Source organism: Dermochelys coriacea, chromosome 8 (assembly GCF_009764565.3).
Source record: "Dermochelys coriacea isolate rDerCor1 chromosome 8, rDerCor1.pri.v4, whole genome shotgun sequence".
Classification (NCBI taxonomy): domain Eukaryota; kingdom Metazoa; phylum Chordata; order Testudines; family Dermochelyidae; genus Dermochelys; species Dermochelys coriacea.
Window position 1 is genome coordinate 44,799,659 of NC_050075.1, and position 24,820 is coordinate 44,824,478.

The window sequence follows — 24,820 nt, forward strand, 5'->3', positions numbered from 1 at the left end:
CTTGGACTGCAGCCTGAGCGTCTACACCACAATTAAACTGCCCCTTAGCCTGAATCAGCGGGCACGGGCCAGCCATGGGTGTCTGACTGCAGTGTAGACATCCCCTATGTCAGCGAAACCTCCCCCTTCCCTGACTTAGCTATGGGCTAAAGCTTTCCAAACATGGCATGGCCTAAATCACAGAACCGCAGAGGGCATCCTCGGTCACAGAACCCACAGGGGCCTGGCAGAGGGCGTCCTGGGTTACAGAACCCCCCAGGGACCTGGCAGAGAATGTCCTGCAATGTCCAGCTGACAGCCGTAGAGCCCTGGTCAGCTGGGGAGCATGAATCACAATTAAATGGGAGGATCTGTGGGCAGGGGAGACACGGGGTGCTGGCAGGGCAATATGGGTGAGGCCCAGGGCAGTGGCTACAGAGAAGAGGGCAATGTGGATGTCTGCACAATGCATCTCTTTTCCAGTGCCTGCGGGCCTGGGCCATAGGTTGCACTACAGTCTCCTGATCCTGAAGAAGTTTCCGGAGGGCGTGGGCCTCTCTCCTGGCTCCGGCCTGGTTGTGCTCCACCTCTCGCTGCCAGTGGGGCAAGGAAGTGGTTCCATGCACTGTGCCACCCCTCTGTATGGCAACCTCACTCTCCTGCCTAGCATATCCCCATGGCAAAAGGCACATGGGGGTAGGGGTGGGCTGGGGCTGAGGTTGGTCTGCACCCAAGAGCCAGCTGTGCTGCTGGGAGGAGAGTGGGGCCCTCAGTGGAGTGCGGAGGGGCCAGAGTTTGTGCCTGGGGGCCATCCTGGGGAGGGATTCCAGCTGCTCCCTGTCGGGCACCATGTGACTCCCCCTCATTACAATCTGTATTGTGCTAGCACCTAGGAGCTCAGTGGTGGCCCAGGCCCCCATGGTGCTGGCACTATTCAGACACAGACAGAGTCAGTACCTGCCCCTCGGAGCGGCCAAGCTATATATCAGACAGGAGACACGAGCTGGACACAGACTGGGGAGAACCAGGAGCCAGTGAGACGAAACTGGGCAGCGGGCTCCGCTCATCACTGGCCTGGCTAGTCAGCTCTTTGCAGGGGTCACGGCAGTGCGGAGCCTGAAGGCAGGGTTCGAAAGCAGCTGGGGGGGATTTTGCAGATGGTCGGGGGGAAACGTCTCCCAGGCGAGGGACAGCACAAATGTAACACGTGGGCGATGGTGGCTGGCACCCTGGGTACAGCAGAGCTGAGAGGTGATGGTTTGTGCTGACTGGGATGATGGGGTGGCTGGGGAGAGGCTGCGAAAAGGAGGACCATGGTTTGTGTGTGATGGAGATGGGGGAACCAATGGAGAGATGCGAAGAGAATGGGGACACGGTCAGGTGCCAGGCCAGGCAATGATTATTGCAGGGACATTGGGAATAGCCAGGAGTCCTGCCAGCCACTTGGCCTGGCGTGCAGCTGCCCAGTGCCCTTCCCAAGGCAGCATAGAGGACAATCAATGGCCTGGAGAGAATAGGGCAAGAAGAACTCTCCAACCTTCTCTGGGCTGGGGGGATCTGTGGAGAGGATAGGTGGGAAGCTGCTCTGGGATTGGGTCATTTCAGGCTCCCCACACTGACGGTAGCCCCTGTGTCCCCTGCAGGAAAGCCCTGCTGAGTCTGTGCCTGGAGACTGCAGAGCTGAAGGAGCGGCTGGGGGAAGCCCCGTTGTCAGAGGGTTGGGAGGACGAGGCGGAGGCCAGGGGGGCCTTGCACACCCAGAGCAAGAAGCTGCAGAGCTCAGAGACAGTCGTTACCCTCCTCAAGGAGCAGCTGGTGCTGAACTGCCTGGAGGGCGAGAGCAAGTTTCCGCCCCAGCTCATCACCGGCATGGCCACGGAGATCGACCAGCTCCGGGCAGAGATGGGGGTGGCACCCGGGAAGCGCCCAGCCCTGGAGGGGCAGCTCCAGGAGGACCCAGCAAAGAGGCCCTGCCCTGGGTCCCAGGCGGTGGAAGTGGGACCACCCCAAGCCCCCAGGGGCATAAGCCAGGTAACTCCCTTGGCTTAGGGGGCCAGGAGTGGGAGAGGGTTCAGCCCTCAGCAAGGAGCCTCACCTTGGCAAGCGGGAGGCAGCCTTCTCTGGTTGCCTGTTGGCTTCCCATGGCAGGAGAGGGATGGAGCCAGCCCTGGGTGCCCCTGAACTAGAAGCCATTGCAGTAAAAGGGAACCTGATGCCACCTTCCCTGGCCAGCCAAGCTGGGGGAAAGGGAGGGCAATATGAGCACCTGGGGCAGCCCAGGCTCCTTCCCAGTGATCAGAATGATGCAGTAGAGCTGCCTTCAACCCCCCTGGCTCGCAGAGCTCAAACCTGCCAGAGAGCTGCTCCCTGTCTGCATCTGCCAGGCCAGCCGGCTTTTCAGGAGAGGCTGCCCCCGTGGGCCATCTCTCTGTCCTATCCCATCTGTCTGTCTGCCACTTCTGTGCCCCATGCCCTTTCCATGTGTCTGTCTATTGCCTCTGTGCCCTGTCCTCAGTCTGTGTGTTTGTTTGCCTCCTCTGTGCCCCCTCCCCTGTCCGTGTGTCTGTCTGCTGACTCTGTGCCACGTCCCCATCTGTCTGTGCACTCTGTTCTTCTGTCTCATTGCCAGTGACTCTGCCCCCAGCTTTGGCTCCGGACCCCAAGCTCTCACCAGGCAGGTGAGAGGAGGCAATGGGTCCTGGGTGCCTGTACTGTGTTTGGGGCTGCCCCCTGCCCCATTGCAGCCTGAGGGAATGGGTGGGGCAGGCAGACGATGGAGGGAAAGGCCAGGGGTTAGTTAGGTGACTCACACACTCATTGTTCCAGCTGCATCAGCTGAGGGGGCTGGCCAGCGGCAGTGTCACTGCTTCCTTCCTTCCCAGCAGATGGAGGGCAGCCCTGCGGGCAGCTGGCAACGGTTGGTGGAGCCCGGGGTAGGGCCGTCGGGGCAGCTGGTTCAGTGCCGGCAGCGCAACCAGGAGCTGCAGGACAAGCTGGCCGTGTCAGAGGCCACAGTGCGGGCCCAGGCGGAGCAGCTGGAGCAGTACAGGACCCTGCTCAGTGAGTCGGTCTCACGGCTGGTGCTGGCGGGTGGGTGGGGGGAGAGCTGCACTGGGGTCCCCTCTCCCTCTGCACTGGGGACAGTCAGGGTCCTGTCCCTCCTGCATCCCAGGGAGTTGGGCTGAGGCCAGGCAGGTGAAAAAATCCAGAACCACAGGCAAAGTCTGGAATGGAGCCGTACTGTGTTGAGCGGCAGTCGCCTGTCTGGGGCCAAGGGAGAACAAGTGGGGCCCTTGGTCTGTGGGACTCCACTATAGTCTATCCCTGGGCTGGGGCCCCGCTATGCTGGGCGCTGCACAAACACTGAACAGACGCAGCCCTGCCCCAGGTAGGAGGCAGCGTGTTCCCAGCAAGCAGCAGAGCTCCTATGGGGTCCTAGGCCCACTGGACTCATGCCAGAGGCCCAGGCTGCCATGTTGGCTCTTTGCCCTGGCAGGCGAGCCCTTGGTGCAGCAGGACAACAAGCAGGTACAGGTGGACCTCCAGGATCTGGGCTACGAGACGTGTGGGAGGAGTGAAAATGAGGCCGACCGGGAGGAGACCCCCAGCCCTGGTAAGGAGCAAGTGGGGTGGGAGCAGGGCTGAGGGGAGATGGCAGCCTTTGGGCCCAGTCCCTGGATCTCTGCCCCTGGTGCCATCCCGTGCCCAGCAGCCCACTGGCAAGGGCACCCTTACCACTTGGTTACCGGCAGTTTGCTTTAAAACAAGCTGCTCATTTTGTGGGACCTACAGAAAATCTCTCTGGTATTCTCTCTGGTGCTCTGCAGTGGCAGTGATGCTACCCAGCCCTAAGCCCAGTGCTGCCTGGGGCTCCCCGGTGCCAGGCAGTCGCCCCGCCAGAGTCCTTTGCGTGGCTCTCCTGCTCTCCTAGGAGCTGACCAGGAGTCCTACGGCCAAAGCTGCTCCCCCAAATCCCTCTGGCCCATCTCTCCATGGGGCTTAGACCCCCAGCAGCAGCAGCTGGGCACCCTGAGACCTCAGGCCTTCCTTTCCCTCCCCAGAGTGTGAGGAGCCAGATGTGTTCAGCAAGGCCGGCCTCATGGAGGCGCTGAGCCGGCCGGGGCCGCGTGAGGGCCTGTGCTGGGGCCAGTCGGAAGACGTTGCCGTTCTGCAACAGCATGTGCGGGAGCTTAAGGTGCAGCTGCAGAACTCGAACAAGGCACTCCAGAGGCTGCAGCGCCGCGCCCGCTCCTTCTCCAGCACCAGTGACTACGCCTCAGGCGCCGAGCGGCTCCGCAAGCTGGTGCCCAGCGCCACTGACGAGGACGAGGGCTGGCAGTCTGATGGTGTTGGGGCCTTCTGCCCCCCTGCGCTCCAGGCCAGCAGAGATCTCAAATGGCTTGTCCATAGGGTGTCCCTGTTGGAGGCCCAGGTGCCTGGGCCCCGGGCAGGAGGGGTGCTGCCTGAGGAGCTGCGCTCTGCCGTCTGGCCAGGGTAGGGAGCAGATAGGCTCCAGAGCAGGTGGAGGGGGACAGGCCCTCAGCTGGAGGGAGCTGGCCATGGCTTCCAGGCAGTGATGCTGAGTTACAGCAGCTGAGAATTTGGCCATGTGGGCCATGCATCCAGGGCAGGTGCCAGTTAACTCTGGCATCCTCCCCTCCAGCAGGCAGTGGGTGAAAGGCCCAGAAAGGGGAGGCACAACCTGGCATGGACTCAGCATGGCTAGAGCCATTGGCGCGGTGAGAGCATCTCCGGGCGATGGGCTCTGCTCTCCACAGCCATGCCCGGAGCGAGCGCCCTGGGGCTGCCGCTGAGGGATCCTTCAGAACCTCCCCCCGCCCACCTGGGCCTGTGTCTCAGGGTTAGGGACCTCAGGGCCTGACCCTTTGCCAGCAGGAGGCTGAGTGTCTGGGCGGGCAGGGCACTGGGCTCGGCCTTGCTTTGCCTGCCTTTGCTGCACAGGCCAGAGGCTGTGGAGGCTTCAGCTGTCTGGAGATGAGGCCGGCGCCTCTTCTAACAGCTTGCTTGCCCTGGGGAGAGACGGTCTGAGAGCAGCCAAGCTGAGGTGCCGTCCCTCTCCCCACCCTCTCTGCCCAGCTAACTTCCCCCTCTGGCTGGCTAACTCTCCTGCCCTCTCCCCTGGCAGGAAATATGACTCGCTGATCCAGGCCCAAGCACGGGAGCTCTCTCACCTGCGCCAGAAGATGCGGGAAGGGCGCAGCGTGTGCCACCTGCTCGCCCAGCATCTTAGGGACACCGTCAAATCCTTCGAGGAGCTTCTCCGAGGCACCGACATCGACTACTACATGGGCCAGAGCTTTCGGGAGCACCTGGCCCAAGGTGGCCAGCTGGCCGAGAGGCTGAGCAGCAAACTGAGCAGCAGTGCGTGGCTGAGTAACGTGCCGATCTGGGGGCACCACTAGCTGGCGGAACTCACCGCCACTAGATCTCATTGAGGCCAGGGGCTTAGGAGGATTCCCCAAAGTATGACTGTTTATATGGAGAGAGACCAGCCGCAGCTACAGGGCTAATCTTAATACTACATGAGAGGGGACATAGGCCTGCCTACCTTGGGGAATGACCGGGGTTGGAAGGAAAGTCCCTCAAGGGCCGGTTATCCCATAATTGCCCACTACAGGAACTAGTGTGTCCCATGGTCAAAGACTGCGCTAGCCCCATCTGCCCTCCTCCGGCAATTGCTGTCTTCGCTGGTTGGCCGACAACAGCATTTCCCTGCACGTGCCAGGGAAGGTCCCTTTGTATCTTTCCAGCGCCCCACCCATGTCAGGGTGTTGCTGGGCAGAGCCGGAGGGTGAGCCTGAGATGCTGAGAGTTGGTTGGGGGCCAGGATCCCACAGAGAGGGGGGTTACCCCCTGGCACGGAGAGCACTGCCCTGGTCCAGCGTAGCTGCATGGCCACTCCTCCTAGGATGGCTGGCCTGGAGCGCAGGGGGCAGAAGGCCCCAACACCGCCAGACTGCCAGCCCTCGTCCTCGGTGGCGGTGCTGGGCGGAGTGGGGCATGGTCTCTCAGTGACGGGAGCGTGGTCTCTCGGTGTCACAGAGGGAAGGTGCTATGCTCTGGCATAGGAGCCCAAGGGGAGCTGGTGCTGTGCCGCCCTCCACCCCTGACAAGAACCCTCTGGCTTTGCTTTCAGGGGATCGCTCTGACGTGGAGGATAAAACCGGACACGAATTCGTGGTGCTCAGGTAACCACACGGGTGATTCCAGGGAGCCCTGGGATGTCTGCTCTGGCTGGGTGCCTGCCACACTGCATGGAGCTCAGGCTGCCTTACAGAGCAAAGGGCACCGGTCTCTCCTTCGCTGACCGGCTGCTGGCAAAGGGGAGTCCAAGGGCCTCCCGGGGCTCTCCAGCTGTACAGGGCTGCCCCTCCTCTACTTGCCCCGTAAGACTGAGCAGATAGGCCGGTGGAGCCCATTCCCAGCCCAAGGGAGACATTGGCTAGTGGCACGTAGGCTAATACCTGCAAAGCTGTCTCCTTTGCGCCCCTATGTGCGTGGGCCTGGCCATGCCCAAGACCCTGGGACAGGACATCTGAAGACTTTCACACCAGGGTGCGGGGGTCTCTAGTGAGGAACACCCTCATGAGAGCAGGAAGGGGCCCATGTGGGCGGATGGCCCAGATATTTGAAAGTGAGTGGGGAGCCGGGTGTGCTGAAGACAAAGCCATAAGACCCTGTAGAGAGAGGCGGCCGGGGAATGCACAGGCTTAGTGCACTGTGCGAAGCCACTCCTACTGTGGGACATGTGCACTGTGAGCACGTGTAGATGTGGGGCTGATGTGTGCTCCCAGACTGAGCAAGGAGCTCCGGGAGAAGGAGAGGATGATTGAGACCCTTCAGGCCAAGCTCCAGGAGCGCTGCGAGACCCCGTCCAGCAGCCGTGCACTGTCTGAGTCACCTCGCTCCAACAGCAGCACCTCCTTCCTGTCCGACGGCCCAGAGGCCTGCTCCGACGGGGATACCACCAGCGAGTACAGCCAGCTCCTGGGGAATCGCAGCAAACGGCTGTCCCGGCGCCTCGCAGGTAAAGTTGGGCGATTCTGTATCCCATGGACTGTGCCCAGGCAGGGGCTGACAGAATGGGGAAACTGCCCCGAGCCCTCTGTGCACTCTCAGGGCTGACCAAGGCACACAACCGGAACTGGTCTCTAGTGTCCTGAGCCTAGCCCCTTCCCCAGTGTCTCAGGGCTCACCTCCAGGCCACAGGGGATGAGTCTTTGATTCTGGCAGCCCCATGACACTTCCATCCCAGCTAGTCCATCTGCCACTGGCCTCTGCAAAATAACACCCAGCAGCACACTAACCCTTCCCCACCACGGCCAGTGGGTCCCAAAGGATCCAGGCATATGCAGGGCCGCTGAGAGCAACGGGGGTACCTGGGGTATCCCACAGCTGCCTCCCAATTGGCTGAGCCTCTTGGATAATGTCACAGCCACGCCCCATTGGGCACAACTGAGCCCTCTTCACTCCTCCCCTCCACCCCCTGAGAGGGTCTGATCCTGGGGAAGGAACTAGAACCCTTCCTGAGGCTGTATGTACGTAGCAAGAGCATACAGGCATTGTCTCACTGCCAGCCCAAGGGAGCTGCATGCAGGTATATGGCCCTTGAGGGTTGATGGCGCTTACTGAGGTTTTTCCCTCATTCTTCCCCAATCCCTGCATATCATTCTCTGGGTTCTCTGTTATTTACGCTCTCAAATGTTCCCTCTAGGGGGTTTCTGTGCTTCTGGGCAGGGCTGACACTTGGCTCAGGCCAGGTCTATGCTACAGACACTGTCGATATAAATACATGGATTCTTCACGCCTCTGCGCAACGTCATTATACTGACCTTAGCCTCCCGTGTAGACAGTGCTGTGTCTCCCACCGACACAGCTACCACCTCTTGGGGAGGTGGATTAGCTGTGCCGACGGGAGAGCGCGCTCTCCCGCGTAAGCACGACAGTGACACAACTGCACCACCTCACTCAGAATGACCCTTTCAGCTCCTCCCTTTGAAGCACCCCAAGGTGCTGTCAGACGTCTGTGAATTCTCGGGATGATGCCAGCTTGGAATCAAGGCTGTGTGAAGTTGTTCCTTGGCTGCCTCTGGCCCTGGAGTCCCCTGCCACTCAACCACATTATCCTGTAAAATAATACTGTTTTTCCCCTGGGTGGTTGTGTGAAGAGCCACCCACAAACACCAGGGAAGCTGACTGGGAGGGAAGGGAGATGGCACTTGTCTTCAGTGGCTTCTGGACTTGGCGATGATTAATTGACTGCCAATTAACACAAGGTACTTAACACCTTGGGGGCGCCACCAAACTTTGCAGGCTGGCTAGAGCTGTGGGAGGAACTCCAGTAGTCTTTACAAACGTGCTAAATAGCTTGAGTGAACTGATTACCAGTGCACTTCAGCTTTGAGAGCCCAGACTGGTCTCCATCGTGCGGCAGGACACAGAGTGGACAGAGAGCGGGACACAGAAAGCCTGGAGAGCTGGCTCTCTCCATGCTATTTTTGTCTGGTTCTCAGAATTTCAGGGGATATTAGTATCGCTAGGAGAGGGAGCACGCTGGACAGGCTGGGCTGTTGGCAGTTGCAAAGCCAGCAAAGGGGATGGAGGAGTTCTTGGGGCTTGTCTACATGGCATGGCAAAGCAGGCCAGAGAGTTTGTGACTTTTAAAAGGTGTTGCATTCCAACTGCCCTGCCTAGACCCTGCTGGTGTGCTTCAAAAGGTACCTAGTGTGCGTTAAAGGGGCCTCTGGCTGCGTGCACTAGGCACCTTTTGGAGCACACCAGCAGGGGCTGTGCAGGGCAGCTAGAGGGCTTCACAAGCCACACCCCACTGGCGCACTTGGCTGGTGGCACCTAGATGGCCCATCCCCTAGCAGTAGCTGCTAGGACACTGATTACCCACAGCTGCCTCTCAATTGCCTGGGCCTCTTGGATGATGTCACAGCCACGCCCCATTAGGCATAGCTGAGCCCTCTTCACTCCTCCCCTGCAAAAGGGACTGCGCTCTGCGTACCAGTGGGGACGTCCAGGCTGCAGATGCGCGCAGCTGGCCCATGGGGCTCAGGCTGTGGGGCTGTAAAATTGAAACCCCGCAAGTGGGGAGGGGTCTGGGGCCCACCCACACTCAGACATCTACACTGCGGTGTTAGAGCCCTGCAGCCTGAGTCGGTCGACAGGGGCCTGCTGTGGGGGGTTCGTAGCCGAAGCACCGGCCCCTTTTCCATAGCCAGGCTCGGGGTCGGGGGAAGCCTTATAGATGAAAAATACGCACCGCGGAGAGGTGTACTGCTGTGCGGTCTCCTTTTTGCATATTATGAAATTGAGGCACGGAGGGCCTGATTTGGACTTTAGTGTGACTCTGAAGTGGCTCTGCTGGAGCTAGGGGGCTTGCTGTAGGTTTACACCAGTGTAACTGGGATCAGGATCTGGCCCAGAGATTCTGAGCAGCTTGCCCAGTGTCACCAGGAAGCCGCTGCAGGGTTCCACGCAGAACCTCTCTCGGCGCGGTGCCCAGGCTGTCCAATGTGCCCTGCTCCCTGTGGCCAGCAAGCGGGTGTCTATGAGGCAGGCTCTGGCCATACGTGTGCATCTCCCATCTGTGCTGGGGTGCCGTAGGAACTGGGGGAACTTCCCCAGCCCATTCAGATTCGGGTCAGCAAGGGGCTGTTCTACGGAGAGTGCCGAGACGCCGGCTGGCTGGCCTGGGGGCTGCGTTATGTCCGGTCTCCTCTCTCTGCACCTGCTTTAGAGAGCTTGGGTCACCCACTTCCTCCCCAGGGCGAGGGTCCCATCGAGGTGCTATGCCTGCCTTGGCTGTAGTGGCTATTGCCCCAGCCACCAGGGATGCAGCTGGGTCCTGGTGCGTGAGCCAGCACTGTGGCGCTGGCTCTCTGACATGACCCTTTCTCTCTCACCTGTGGGTCTCTAGATGTCACTCACCCTGTTGCTGTGGCATCCAACCCATCCCCCGCTGCTGCTCCCCACCAGGCTCCGGCAGAGTCCATCAGAGGCTTTCCCACTGGGCCATCTTCACAGCACCATCCCATGGACAGCGGCCAGACACGCACAGGTACTGGCCACCCCCGGGCTGCAGCAGGGATAATGGCTTTGCGGGTGGGGTTAGCAGAGCTCAGAGGCCAGTCCTGGAGGGACTGTCCCGACTGGTGGAAGCAGCTCCACAGCTGCTTCCCTCCAACCACTTCTCATTTGCAGAGGGGTGGAAGCTGGCTCCACCATGGCATCGTTGGCCTACCATGAGTGGAGAATTTTAACTTGGTGGCATCTTGCTGGGGGTTCTCCTGCTGCCGTGTCCTTCTCAGGGCTGGGGTGTATCAGCACTGAAAGGTATGGAGGCAGGGAGCCAGGCTGTGGGAGTGTCTGTGGGGGAGAACGTGCCTTGCAGATGGTTGGGGGCATGGACAGAGTGGCCGGGGGCTGGTCACCCAGAGGGGGTGATCGTGGCTCTAGCCCAATCTGGCTGTAACCAGCGCCCTGGCCGGGTTCTGCCTGGAGCCTGGCACAGGTGGCGCTTGGTGCCCTATTTGCTAGCAGGCTGCCATCTGCGGCAGGAGCTGGGGCAAGGGCTTAGCTGGAGCCCACAGCGGGAGCAGATATCAGCTGTGGTTTGCACCTCGGCTGGACGAGGAGGAGTTTGCGTCTGTGGGATTTCTGCACGGCTGTTCGGAAGCAGCGTCCGCACCCTGGATGGACTGGGCCTGGCCCGTTGCTGGGGAAAGGCACTAGGGGATTGCTAGGTGGGTGCAGGGAGTATAAGCGCTGCAGGGCTCAGTCGGAGCTGGCATCCCTGCCAGGCCACCCCATGCCAAGGTGTGAACCTGCTGGAGTGCGGGTGGCAGCATGGGGCCAATGGAGGGATGTGTGATGAGGGACGGCTTCAGTTTAGCTTAGGGCCATGTTCCCTCTCGGGCAGGGGTCACAGCCGTTTGGCCCCTGGGATAAGAGCTCCATTTCCTGCAGGACAGCTGCTCGGATTTACCCAGGTGCCAGGGCCAGCCCTGATGGCTGCAGGCCGTAGGAGTAGGGACAGCTGCCAGAGGTGCAGTGTGTCCCCTGGTTGTCATGGGGCTGAGAGGCCGTGGGAGATGCAGCATGGGGTGGCGTGGCCTCCCCTGGTTGGGGTGGGGGGGAGGGACTGAGTTGGCCACAGGATATATGGAGTATTTTTGCCCTGTTGGGGGGCTGTGATGACCACGGGATGCACGGCATGGCCTCTCCCTGGTTGCCAGGATGGCCACAAGAAGCATGGTGCGGCCTCACCCCAGTTGTCAGGGGCCAAGTATGGCTGTGGAGTGAATGGCCCGGCCTGGCCCCAGTTGTTGGGGGGGCCAGTATGGCCCTGAGAGTTGAGGGGCCGGTATGGCCAGGGGGGCATGGCATGGCCTTGCCTCAGGTGTCAGGGGCCAGTACAGCCCTAGGAGGCACAGTGTGGCCAGCTCCAGTAGTTGGGGGCCAGTCTGACTGCGGTGGACATGGTGTGGCCTAGCACCAGTTGTTGGGGGGCTGGAACAGCCCTGGTGGGCATGGTGCAGCCTGGCCCCAGTTGTCGGGGCACAGGTAGGGTCCTGGGGGGTGCGGTGTGGGCTGGCCTCAGTCATTGGGTGGCTGGTATGGCCCTGGTGCGTGCAGTGCGGCCTGGCCCCAGTTGTCGGGGGGCCAGTAGGGCCCTGGTGGGCGCTGTGCAGCCTGGCTAAGGTGACCAGGTGTCCGGTTTTTGACCAAAACACCTGGTTGAAAAGGGACCCTGGCACAGAGGAGGAGGTGGAGAAGAGGCAGGAGCAGGGCCTTGGGGAAGGGGGTGGAATCAGGGCCCTTGCACTACCCCTACACATACCCCCCCAACCCTCTGCCGTGAGAGGCTCAGGGCAGGGGGCTGGGAGCACCCCCAGCCTCCTGCCCTGACTCCTGCACCCCCTCACATCTCTGGCCCCGTGTCCTCCCTGACTCCTGCACCCACCACACATACCCAGTCCCCCCACACCCCATGCCCTGACTCCTGCACACCCATCCCCACATCTCCACCTCCACCCTGAGCACCAAACGGGAGCTCCTACACCCACCCCCCCCATGTTCCCACCTGCACCCCTCACATCAAATGGGAGCTGCCCCAGGTCAGCATTCCACACCCCAACCACCTGCCCCAACCTTGAGCCCCCTCCTGCATCCTAACTTCTGGCCAAAGGAAGGAAAAAAAGAATGAAAAATGGGGGCTGGTGGGAAATGAGAGAATGTTCTTTTTCTTGGCTGGGTCCCAAGGAGGGGCCCCCAAAATGAAGGTGAGCACAGGACCCCACTAACTCTAAATCCGCCACTGCCCTGGTCAGCACCGCTGACCAGGCCATCGAAAGTCCCATCAGCGGTGCTGCCTGGCTAGGGCAGGCTAGTTCCTACCTGTTCAGACACCAAATTGCGCCCCGGAAGCGGCCAGCAGCAGATTTGGCTCCTAGGCTGGAGGCCATGGGGCTCTGTGCGCTGCCCCCAGCCGAGCACTGGCTCCGCACTCCCATTGGCTGGTTTCCAGCCAATGGGAGCTGGGGTGGGCGGTGCTTGTGGGAGAGAGCAGCGCACAGAGCTGCCTGTGCACCTCTGCCTAGGAGCCAGATCTGCTGCTAGCTGCTTCCGGGGCACAGAGCGGTCCACGGTGCCAGGACAGGCAGGAAGCCTGCCTTAGCCCCCCCGCTACACTGCTGACTGAGAGCTGCCGGAGGTAAGCCTGCGCCCCAACCCCCAGCCACACCCCAGAACCCACACCCCCATCCCAGAGCCCTCACTCCCCTGCCCCAACTGCCTGCCCCAACCCAGAGCCGTCTCCTGCACCCTGAACCCCTCATTTCTGGTCCCACCCCAGAGCCCACACCCCCAGTTAGAGCCCTCACCCCCTGCCCCAGCCCAGTGAAAGTGACTGAGGTTGGGGAAGAGCGAGCCACCAAAGGAAGGGGAATAAACTGGGCAGGCAAGGAAGAGGGAGGGGTCTTGGGGAAGGGGTGAGGTTAGGGAGTTTGATTTTGTGCGATTAGAAAGTTGGCAACCCTAGGCCTGGCCCCAGTTGTCGGGGGGCCAGTACGGTCCTGGGGGCCGTGGTGCGGCCTGGCCCCAGTTGTCGGGGGGCTGGTACGGCCCTTTGGGGTGCGGTGTGGCCTGGCCCCAGTTGTCGGGGGTCTGGTACAGTTGTGGGGGGTGCAGTGCTGCCTCACCCAAGTGGCTGGATTTTCCAGGCAGGCCCAGTGCCAGCTGCACCCCGTGCCTGGCTAATCTCTCTCCCCATCTCTGCTCTCTCTCCCATCTCTAGGGTTGCATTTTGACTCCTTGTCCAAGCCACTAAGCGTCCCTCTGACGCCTGCCCCTGGGCTGTCCTCCTTCCTGCCCTTCGGCCCTCCTCCTCCCGCCCCCCCTGCTCTCCTGGGCTGCTGCGGGACGCCTGTCTTCTCCTTGGCCGAGGTGCAGCAGGAGCTGCACATGCTGCAGAAGCAGCTGGGAGAAAGTGAGCGCCTCTGGCTTGATTCTTCTGCCTCCCCCTGACATGTGGCTCTGCATGGCTTTCGCAGCCCCCCATGCCTGCTCTGTCTGTCTGTCCTGGGCACACGTTGTCCTCATCCAACCAGCTGCTCCTGCTGCAGCCTCATTCCCAGGGAGCCACCCAAGGGAGGAAGCAGGAGAGAGGCATCAGCTGGCCTGGGCCCACTAGCACCAGCAAGGCTGAGGTGGGAGGGGGCAGGTGTCTGGGGGTGGGCACTGCAGAGGGGAGGAGACTGGAGAAATAGTCATTCCCAGCTCCAGGACAAGCTAGGGAGAAGCTGCTTATGCAGAGGGACTGGGGAGCAGGGCTGGGAACTTGGAGGGGGGATCCCTCCTGCGTACTGTGGAGATTGGGGCGGGGGGATAGGAGCTGAGAGGGGGACCTCCCCCTCTTACAGATCTATAGTGCAGAGACTGGACGGGGGGCGATAGGACCTGAGAGAGGGACCTACCCCCTTACAGATCTATAGTGCATGGAGGAATCATGCCAGGCCCCAACGTAGCTGGGCAGAGTGGGTTTCAGGCTAGGGAGCGACAGGACGTGAGAAACCCTCCTGGAGATGCTAGAGCCCAGGGATGCCTGGCGTCTGCCAAGGAGCCCCAGCCCATGTGCCCAGCCTGGCTCTGGAAGGGCTCAGCTCAGCAACTGGCTCCTCTGCCGAGACAGCCAGTGGTGGGGCCAGCTGGTGCTGGCTGAGGTGGGGAGGCTGGCTAGGGTCACGAGGATCTGCGCTGAGACCCCCTGACTCATTTCACCTAACAGGTACTGCAGGGGCATATCCCATCTGAGCCGGCCTGGATCGGACTGACCCTGGGTGTCTCCCTTTTCCCCCATTCCTCCAAGCTGCCCAGCCCCATTGCTGATGTGTTTGATGCCGCCCCAATGCAGGCTGGCGCTTGGCTGGCTGGGAAGGCGCAGGGCTCCCCGTGTGCTCTTGGCTTGTTGGCCCAATACCCCGGCCTCTGTCTCTTGCTGCTCATCCCCAGCCCTTGCCGATGCATGGCAGCGTGTTGGCTCAGCTTGGTGCCCACCAGTGCCCTGTGGGTCGGTGCCATGGCTTGCTCCAGCTTGCGGCGCTTTGCGGCGTGCGTGTCACGAGGCATTGTACTTCACAGCGGGGATGTCGGCTGCCCCACCTTGTGTGACGTGGGCTCTGCCGTTGGATGCCAGAGGGCTGTACTGAGAACAGGGCCTAGCGGGCACAGCACTCCTATGGCTTCTGGGCTGGATGCAGGAGTGGCGTGGGGGCTCTCTGGCCTGGCTGTGGAGCAGTGCAGAATGGACAGTAGCATTCGTCCCCTCTGGCCTTTGTATCTGTGAGTGTGCCCTGGTCTGCAGACAGGCCTCTGGGCAGAGGCACTGACCATCTGGGCTGCTGAGGTTGCCTCTGGGATTATGGCCAGTGGGCCAACAAAGAGCCTGCAAGAAGAGCAAACCCTCCCACCCCCAACCTGGGAGTCCAGGCCCTGGCTGACAGCACAGGGGCGAAGGATGCACTGCTCTGATCCACACTTGTCTGTCTGGGGTCCTGCATCAGTGGGGAGGCTGTGAGCACTGGGGGACTCCCTGGGGTGTCTCATTTGTGAGTGTTTTGGGCTGCCAGGGCCTGGAGCAAGTGGGGAAGGCGTCCCTGGATGGCACTCAGCAGAGCCACGAGTGGCTCCAAGCTGGACATGTGCACTCGGGGTCTTCCTGTCTGGGCATTTCCTCTGGGCAGTCTCTCTGGGGTAGGTCCTGCCTTCATCCCTGGGGTGGCACGCAGCCCTGCCCTTCTGTGGGCCCCGGACCCACCTCTGTCCACATCTGTCTAGGGGGACCTCTTGCCGCACCACCAGTCAAACCAGTGCCACTGGCTGGCGACTTTGGGGAAGCCAGCACCTCCCGCTGTCTCCACGTTCCCCATCTTGCCCCACAGTCTCGCCCGCTGCAGAGCTCCACCCAGCTGGACAGGAAAGCAGGGGCTGCCTTCCCGGAGAACAACCCCCTCTGGGCCCGGCCTCACACGGGGACCCTCTATGGGCACTTACCCTCTGGGTATCCGGCCAGCCACAAGTTGACTGGTAAGAGCCATGCCGCGGGGATGGGAGGAACCATGGGCTGGGGGAGGGCAGAACTGTGCCTTTGTAGGGAGCACGGTCTGGTGGGTGTCCTGAGGGAGGTGTGAAAGGAGCCGTGTGCCTTCCGTCCTGTAGCAGCCCCAGCCTGTCTCTGTAACCGGCTTCCTTTACCCTCGTCCTGCTCCCTGGGCCGTGGGGGCCAGGGGCCAGCCCACGCAGGGAGATGGCCCTGGTGCTCAGGAAGCATCGTGCCCTCCTGACCTGCTCCCGACTGAGCCCTGGCGTCCCACCCAGTTCTCTGTTCCACTGGCGGGTGCAGGTGCTGACTTGCTGGAAGGACACCTGGCGGAGATCCGCAGCCTGCGCCAGCGCCTGGAGGAGTCCATCTGCATCAACGATCGGCTGCGGGAGCAGCTGGAGAACCGCCTTGCCGCCACTGCCAAGGGCAATGGTACGGGACGGGACTTCAGGATGCTCCGTTCCCCCAGGGTGGGCAGGGCACAGCACACTCTGTGCCCAGAGGGTGTGCGGGAATGATGGTGGGGGGGGAACCCAGCACTCGCTGTGCCTAAAGGGTGTGGGGGAGTGACCGGGGGGAACCCATCAACCCCTGTACCCAAAAATCACAGGGTGTGGATCTGGGTGGGGTATCTGGCAACCCCAGTACCCAAAGGGTGTGGGGCAGGGAGGTGCTCAAGGGCGCTGTTGTCTGCTCAAGTCTCTAGAGTGCAAACCCCCGGGTGGGCAGGCACACCTGCTTCCCTGGGAGGGTGGGATCTGGCTGGGGCTCAGCTCTCTGTACCCCGCTCCCTGCCCCCATTTCCCAGGGCCTGATTCTGGCAGGGGACCCCTCATGGGGCCAAGCCGTCTCTTCTCCACAGCCGCTCCGTCCTCTCTCCTCCTGCTTGGTGTGGGTGGGTGGGTGGGTAGCCAGCCTTGGGGTGGAGTGCCCAGGGCTTCCCAGCGAGCTGGCCATGGCCAGCCTTGGGACACAGCAGTGGGCATTTGGTGCAGACCCTGGGAGAGGCCCAGGGGCTCCCACAGGAAGCGTTGGCAGCATTGCCCCGGATGTCACGGTTGCTCCTGTTCCAGGGTCTCCCACCAGCATCTACATCCAGGGGCTGGAGTCTGCATCCCCACTGAGCAGCGAGACCCGAGCCCTGCGGGAGGAGAACCAGAGCCTGCAGCTCCAGCTCGCTCACCTCTCCAGAGGTAGGAGGCAGGGGGTGGCCAACTGCACACTGCCCAGCACAAGCCCCGCTGCAGGAGGTGCAGCCCAAGGACAGCCCGCTCAGTGCCAGCCCCGGCTCTAGATCTGAGTTCTCTCTACGTGTGGGGCAGACCCCGCTCCTAGGGGCCCAGAACCACAGGAGACCCCCAGACCAGCTGTGCCTTGCTCCTTTGGTAGGGGCCGCCCTGATCCGCCCTCCATCGGGGCCTGTTGGCGGCTGCGGCTCCTACAGCTCCTCGCTCTGCAGATGCAGATTGGAGAGCAGGCCTGATGCATGGGCAGGTGCCATCCTCTTGGGCACAGTCCTACCTCTGTGGGCATCAAGCGCCCTACAGGTGCTGCCATGTAGCACTGGGCCCTGCCTACTCCAGGCACGTGGCCCCTCCCCTGGCCTAGCCCCGTTCACCACCTTGGCCGTTACTGTTGGGCTTTGCCCCCCAGCTGCCAGGTAATGGGGCTCTCCCCTCCTCCACCTTCCCTGGGTAACGGGGATCTCTCCTCCCCACCCGGGGTGGCGGGTAATGGGGCTCTCCCCTCCCCTGGGGCGGTGGGTAACGGGGCTCTCCCCCCAGAGCTGGAGCGGCTGTGTGAGGCCACGCGCTGTAGGCTGCAGGAGGCTGAGGTGGAGAACCGGACGCTGGCAGAGGAGCTGGCAGAGCAACGGCAGAGCAGCCGTCAGCTGCAGGAGGAGCGGCTGGCTCTCCAGGAGAACAACCGCAGGTGAGGTGATAGTGGGAGCGCAGCCCTGGGACCCGTTGTCTCGGAGCCTGAGGCGTGGCACTGTATGGGGTGTGGCCACGATCACACAGCACGCAGGCTGGCCCTCTGGCCAGCTGAGCAGCATCCCGGGGGCACGGGGTCCCCTCCCATTGGGGTCTGTCATGGCACCATTGCGGAGGGGCTGTGATGTCACGGGGGTGTCACCAGGAGAGGGGCGTGGGGGGGGGGCACGTGTGGCTGTGCCCCTGGTGTGCAGCCGTGCTACTCTGACCCCGGCTGTTCTGTCTCTGCAGGCTGGAGCGCACGGTGCCACGCCTTCAGCAGCAGTGTGAGGAGAACCAGCGGCTCTGCCAGGCCCTCTGCGCCGAGCTGCATGTCCACGAGACCCTCTCCGGCTCCTCCCAGGCGGCTTCCTCAGGTACGTGCCAGCCTGTCCTGCCCGGTCTGCTGCGCTGGGGCCAGCTCTGCCATCTCCAGTGCCTCAGTGCCCTGATTCCGGAGGGCCCTGCTGTCCCCCTTGCTGCCCAGGCCCCTCTCTGCACTGGGGAGCCCATCTGGAGCAGCTCAGTGCCACCCTTGACTCTGGAGCGGGGGCAGCACCTTCTACTGGTTAGAGCATGGCCCCATGTCTCGGTGTGCTTGAATTGACCAACTGACGTCCTCCCAAACAAGCCCAGCAGCGCCATCTTGGACCCGCTCTGCCGCACTGACGGCAGGGGGCACACACCCAGCCTTGCCCCAGCAGCAGGGCGGCACGCCTGGTGGCACTGCAGGGCTGGCTTCTCTTGGGAATCCACGGGCCTGTCCACCAAGGCCTCCGCTGTGTTTGGCCATTATAGCAACCCCATGGATTTATAACCAGCTCTGTCCATGGGTCGGTTTGTCCTGCCCATTGTCCCCTTGTGAGAGACACCGTGTTTGGTGCTGCGGTGGGTGTCCTGGCTGCCCTCTTCAGGCTTCTGTGGGCTCTGGGCAGGGGGTGCCCCCCATGCCAGCCAGCTGCTCTGGGCAGGGACAGGGACATGGGATGGGATCAGGCCATGGTGGGTGAAGCCAGCTCCAGCCCTGTCCCCTGAGCTCCCTGGGCCCCGTGCTGTGTCCCCCGCGGTGGTAAGGTTCCACCTGCCTACAGTGGGGAGCCCCCAGAGATGGTCCCTCAGGTGGGGTGCAGAATGGCCCATACAGGCGCAGGAGGTGTGGGGAGGGAAGCTGCTTCCCGCACTGCCTAGGCCTGAGCTCAGCTCCCCCTGGGGTTTCCCCCACCCCATGCCTGCCACCTAGATCACCTGTGGGCCAGGGACTCCCCACCCTCCCCGTCCTACCCAGTCCAGGCTCTGCCCTGCCCCCCTTCCCCAATTCTGTCCAGGATCTGTGCCACCTCTCGCACCCCCACACAGTCCAGGATCTGCCCTGCCCCACCTGCTCCAATCCACGCTGTCCAGATTCTGCCCCGCCCCCACCTTCCCCACGATCTACCCCACCCTGTCCAGATTCAGCCTCGCCCCCACCCTGTCCATGATCTGTCCCGCCTGCCCCGCCCTCCCCACTCCACGCTGTCCAGAAGCTGCCCTGGCAAACAGCCTCTGCGCCTACCAGACGTTACAGCAGCCACTGGCCTGTGGGTTGATGCCCAGACAGCTACAATGGATCTGAGGTTGAGCGCCCCGATAGCTGATGTCGCTCACCTGCTGGTTGGTGTTGGTGTCCCCAAGCCCATGAGGGATCCCAGCACAGGCCCTACATTGGGGATCCTGCCAGGGCCAGGCTCATGGACCTACAGCTGATTTCCAGACCTGTGGGGTTTTGTGCTCCCCACGCCCGCGTGGTGTCGAACACAAAGCTGAGGTTTCTGCTGGGAAGTTTGTGGAATATGCGGGAGTGGGGGGGGATGGTCATTAACACCTTGAACACCTTGAGGTGCAAGCCGGGTCCTGCGGGGCAGAGCTTGGGTCCTTTGGGGGCCCGGCTGTGCATCTCCAGACTGCAGCGTGTTGGGATTTCTGTCCCCGGGACCCCACCGGTGGCTGGGCTGGGTTGGGCTAGTGACCCCATCCCTGCCGTGTTTCTCACCGCCCTGGCGTTCTGCACCCTGCTCCTCAACCCCACGCTGATGTGGCCAGGTGCCAAGCACACTGAGCAGCCTTTTCGTGCCCCCAGCGTATCACCATGCTAAGCCAGGGCTGGTTGAGGGCTGCCCTTCACTACCCTTGGGGGCTAGGCATGGGAGGATCCATGGGGGTGCAGGTGCAGTGCGGGGGCAGCATGCCAGAATGCAGGGCGTAGAAGGTGCGGCTGGTGACAGAGCAGCTGTGTGTGTTGGCAGCTTGCAGCAGAGATGCGCATCGCAGACCACCTCCCAGCAGCGAGCTGGACGCCCTCCTGGCAGAGGTGCGAACTCTGCGCAGGCAGCTGCTGCGTGGCATCCAGGTGAACAGCGCCCTGAGGCAGCAGCTGGCACGGCAGCAGCCGGAGGGAAGCGCTGCCCCTCTCTTCGCTGCACACCAGGCTATGCCCGACTGGCAGCCCTTCCAAGGTAAGAGAGGCTGCACCAGCCCCTCGCGACCCCGCTGGCCCCTCGGGTGCCCTGATGCCTGGCAGAGGTGCCATTAACCTGGTAAATGGACCCTTTGTCACCTCGCCTTTGCAGACTCCAGCTCTTCTCCTCCAGTTCGGGATGTTGGCATGAGTTCCCCAGCTCCCCTCTCCCCGCCCGCCCTGCTTAGCGCTCCGGCCCCGCTCACCCACCAGATGAAAGGTAACGGACGGGCACCCTCGCCTGGGGAAGAGCAGGGCCACCACTGTGGAGGATCCTGGAGTGCGGGTGGCTCAGGCCAGGCTCCATGGGCAGTGAGGGCGGGATGCTTGGAGCGCTCCGGGGCTGGGACCCCAAAGGAGGGAGGGAGTTGGTCACACTCAAGGTGTTAAGGCCGGGAGGGACCATCTTGTCCCACCTCCTGCATAGTATGGGCTGGAGACCTCCTCAGGAATTCCTGCTTGAGCTAGCCCAGTGGTTTTCACCCTTTATGGACTCCTGAAATGTTTTGAATGGTGATACGGACCTCTTTGGAAATCTTAGCCATAGTCTGTGGCCCCCAGGGGTCCACGGGCCACAGGTTGAAACCCACTGAGCTAGAGAAACCTTCCAGGTCTGAGGCAGAGACTCCTCAGGGAGCAGAGAGAGGCCAGCACCTCCTGGGGAGATGGCTCTGGGAGCCTTGGATTTGAAGAGGATGCAGGTCCCATTTTGCAAGTGGCATCCCACCCCCCTGTTCCCTGGGTCTGAGTTTCACATTCCCCTTGTCATGAGGCCAAGGCACGAAAGTGTTTCTTTTTATCCCCTCCCCTGGGTGAATGCTGCATTTTGTCCATGTCTCAGGGGCATCTCGAGCTGTGCCCTGCTGCTCGGATGCCAGCAGGGAACCAGGGGAGTGCAGAGCCACAGCGGTACCTCTCCCTCCCCACAGAGAGGCTGAATCTGCAGGTGGCAGGTTCTCGGTGGGAGCCACACAGCACGGTGTTCTGGTGGCCCATCGGAGCCGGGCGTGCGGCGGGATCCGAGCGGGGGGCTGAGCTCGGAGGAGGCTAGGAGAGCTGGCCCCGCGCTGCCTGGAGAAGTAGCGATGTGAAGGCTGGGGTGATGTAGAGCTGCGGGTTGCATGTTTGGGAAAGGTCATGGCTGAGAGCTTCAGAGATGGCTGGTGACTGCAGGAGTCCAGCCTGAGCTACGTTAAAGGGACCTGGGTTTGGGCGGGCGGGGGCCCAGCACTGCTTGAAATCAGCCCCCCAAGGTGGCTCAGGTTGGGCTTCCAAAACTGGGGGCACTCAGCCTCCCTCGTGATGTCTGGAAATCGTGGCCTTCTGCTCCTAGGACTGTCTGGACAAACAGAACAAGCTGCTTGGGGGCACATGGGGAGTGAGGGGCTAGGGAAGTGTCAGCCTAGGCCATGTACACACTGGTGCTAACCCCCCTCTTGGTGCTGGACTAATGCAGCCCTGATGGGCTCTCAGGGACACCAGCAGTGCTGACCCCTCTTTGCTCCAGAGCTGCCCATCGACGACCCTCTGGTGAGGAGGTGTGCCCCTGCACCGGCGGGAGACACCACAAGCGGTTCGTCTGCCAGCAAAGGAGGGTGCCAGATCATTGGCCATGTTGATGACTATTATGCCCTGAAGCAGCAGATCCTGGAGGGCAAAACACTGGTCCACCAGATGGCCTCTCTCCTGCGGCCAGCTCTGACCATGCCCAGCCTGGAGCCCCGTGGCACTGAGGTAATTCTCCCTGGACATCGGGAAGGGCCAGGCTGCTCTGCCCTCTGTCGAGAAGGGAAGGATCAGGCGAGAAGCAGGCAGAGCCCTGCATAACACCACTCGTGGTCCTGGCCAGGGAGCTAGCGTTTCAGGCTGATCCCTCCAGATCTCCTGGGAAACGCTGGCTCTGGGGGGCACTGGAGATAGCTGGAAAGGATCATGGGGGTCTGTCCCGACCTGTGTGCACGAGAGACCATCACCTGCCCAATGGACTCAGCTGGGTGCCCTGAGACGGGGCATTTACTGCTAGGCTGGCCAGAGTGCGAGGGCGGTGGAGGCACTGGCCCCAGGGAAGGGGGCCAGATGGGACCTGTCCCCATCACTTCTGGGACTGATTTCAGAGCTATTTTGGCGCATAGGGGGCCAGCCTGGCAACGGGCTATTGGGAACCTGGGCCGTTGTGCTGGGCAGTGCCCTCCCGTGAAAGCCAGGCGCATCGGGGCTCTACATTTGTTGTGACCACTGTGCTGCAGGGCAGTGTCTGCAACAAGTCGTCTCTCCTCTGCCAGGCCCTGGAGCGGGGCAGCGTCCGGCAGCTCCTGAGCGCCACGAGTGCCCTGCGTCAGCTCCTGGAGCAGTGTGCCTCCCTGCTCGCCACCTTCTGGAGAGGAGCCCTGCCAGCAGCCCCCACGCGGCCCGCACCAGACCGCAGTGAGTGGCACCCTCCTGGCAGCCGTCGCAGATCATCGCCGATGTCTCCCCCATGGTTGCCCAGGCAGCCACGAGAGTCAGAGGCTCCCACAGATGGGAGGGCAGGGCTTGTCCAGGCATCTTGTGAGACAATGGGGATTAGGAGCTTGCCTGGGTGATGGGGCACTCCTGGGTGTGGGGAGCCCTCCACTGGATGCTCCTATGGGAGGGGCTGGGTGGTGTTTCTCCTTGCCCGGGCGGATTCGGCGTACCATCCCAATCACACATCGCTCTGCCCAGTCTGGCACACTGAGGGCCAGCCCAGACAAGGCATAGGGCCTGCTGCTGCCAGCGGCTAGGGGACGCTCTGTCTGCCACCGGTATGGGAGGCTTGCGCATTGTGGGCCTGCTGGAGACAAGGGGCTAGCCCGGCTCCCTGCGCGTGGACCCCTAGAGCAGGGTCTGTCCGTCCTCAGCAGAGGCTGCGCGTAGTTCACACTAATCCACCTTGTTCGGGATGCTGAGCCACGGCCCTGGGCAAGCAGGGGAGGGGGCAAGCGCCTGCCCCGCGGGTGTCTGGGAGCCGAGGCTGTGGTTTGCAGAGGCACATGGGCCCCCTGCTGACTGTGCCCCCATCTCTGCCCAGGAGCAGGCAATGAAGGACGAGCTCCTGGCGCTCAGGGCCAGGTTAGCTGAGCAGGAGAATCTGCTCCGAAATGCAGCTGAGCGTACTGCAGGACACCTGCCGCCCTGAAGGACAACATGGAGACTCATCGTCAGCCACTGTAGGTGCCCCGTGGGACGGGCCTGCCGGCGGGGTGGAGCGGGAGGTGGGCATAGCCATGGCAATGGTGGGCACAGAGAGTCCCCACACTCCCCTCGGCGCCCGTCATTACACACCAGCACATGCCACCGAAGGGGCCCAGAACTTGGCTCCCGCATGGAGTCTGTGACTGGAGGATGGGAGCATCCTGCTTCACCCAGCACCTGAATGGGTCAGTCATACCAGGCTGGCATCCCTATCCTGTGGCAGGGGCCATGGCTCCAATGCCAAACCAAATGATAATGAACAGACACTGCAGAGTGGCCCCACCAGTGCTGGTAGCCAGCTGGCTCATCATCTCTCTGTTTCCCCCCATACCCCGCTCCGCCCACCTGCTGTTATCATCATGTATAGCTGGCATTGCTGGGGGTCCTGTCTGTGCTGGAGCCCCCGGCCATAGGGCTGAGCATGGGAGCACAGTAAGTAGATGGGCCCAGCATGGGGTTTGCTGCTCTAGTGGATCCTTGCAATGACCGTGCCCCCACACCCTGCCGTTGGTTTGCGGGGAGCGGTTGCCAACCCTGACATCCCCTCCCTGGGGTCGGGAGGGAGCGGTGTCCACTCTGATTTCCCCCCACCCCCGTTCTGTTGCAGTGACCCAAACTCATGCGGTGCTGAGGAAAGCAAGGACAAACCTGGAGGGAGTTAGGACCAGGGCTCCTCAGGGATCCCCCCGCTCCTCAAGGGAGGCAGCAACGCCAAGGCAAGGGGGCTGAGGCTGGCAGGGGGTTGCCTGACTGTGGAGGGAAGGGTCCTAGCTCTGAGCTGACTCTGGTGAGTGCAATAGGGCTGAGCTCAGGCTGAGGGGGAGGAGGAAGGCAGGAGGGGATGGGAGAAGGCGCAGAGCCATGGGGGGGATGAGAGTGGGGGTCGATGTGTAGACCGAGGGGGAGGAGCCTGAGGGGGGGCAGGGGCCTTGCCTTTCTGTCCCATCCTTTCCCTCAACCCCTGCAGTGGGTTCCTCCCCCTTCCACTCCCACCATCCACGGGGTCTCTCTCACTCACCCCATCCCCAGGTGGGTTTGCTCTCTGGCCACTGTCCCTGGGGGGTGGGTCTCATCCTGTCCCCAGGGGGGTGTCTCACCCCATTTCTCTCTTTCTCCTGAGTCTCTCCAGAAGAGCAAGCCCCAGGCTCCTCTGTCAAATTCTCCTCCCTCCAGCGGCACAGGTAACGGCTCAGGCTGGTGCCCTCCCGTGAGCAGCAGGGCTGCTTGCAGAGTGATGGAGGGGCTGTCCTCCTTTGCATGGCACGCGGGCAGGGCGGAGCGGGTCTGGCAGGTGCCATCCAGGGCTGTGGGGTGGGAGCAGGGCGAGGCAGAGACGCAAGAAAGCACTGTCAGTGCAGCGTGAACCGCCCTGGCTGGGCAGAGCCTCTGGCCTTGCCCAGCTCCCATGGTGAGGATGCCTGCAGCTCCAGGCCAGCTCTGCCATGGGCAGGGCCCAGGAGCTGCTGGAGGTGCTAGAGGAAGGCCTATTCCCCTGGGAGGTGCCCCCCCCCACTGGTGGTGGTGTCTCTTTGG

The 24,820-nt window shown here is 62.3% G+C and overlaps 1 protein-coding gene across 1 annotated transcript in view; it reads left to right on the forward strand.

Moving 5' to 3' along the window:
* LOC119860648 (myomegalin-like) overlaps nucleotides 1-24,820 on the forward strand; it is a 142,516-nt gene that overhangs the window by 115,515 nt on the left and 2,181 nt on the right. Inside the window, 24 exon segments of the mRNA XM_043491179.1 lie at nucleotides 1,623-2,010; nucleotides 2,862-3,039; nucleotides 3,473-3,592; nucleotides 4,041-4,473; nucleotides 5,126-5,361; nucleotides 6,137-6,188; nucleotides 6,795-7,027; nucleotides 9,926-10,066; nucleotides 13,304-13,495; nucleotides 15,343-15,591; nucleotides 15,908-16,039; nucleotides 16,681-16,800; nucleotides 17,392-17,539; nucleotides 17,833-17,957; nucleotides 19,863-20,072; nucleotides 20,187-20,294; nucleotides 21,582-21,808; nucleotides 22,357-22,478; nucleotides 22,480-22,498; nucleotides 23,124-23,207; nucleotides 23,209-23,226; nucleotides 23,228-23,262; nucleotides 23,895-23,941; nucleotides 24,417-24,468. Coding sequence (XP_043347114.1) covers nucleotides 1,623-2,010; nucleotides 2,862-3,039; nucleotides 3,473-3,592; nucleotides 4,041-4,473; nucleotides 5,126-5,361; nucleotides 6,137-6,188; nucleotides 6,795-7,027; nucleotides 9,926-10,066; nucleotides 13,304-13,495; nucleotides 15,343-15,591; nucleotides 15,908-16,039; nucleotides 16,681-16,800; nucleotides 17,392-17,539; nucleotides 17,833-17,957; nucleotides 19,863-20,072; nucleotides 20,187-20,294; nucleotides 21,582-21,808; nucleotides 22,357-22,478; nucleotides 22,480-22,498; nucleotides 23,124-23,207; nucleotides 23,209-23,226; nucleotides 23,228-23,262; nucleotides 23,895-23,941; nucleotides 24,417-24,468 — 3,669 coding nt within the window.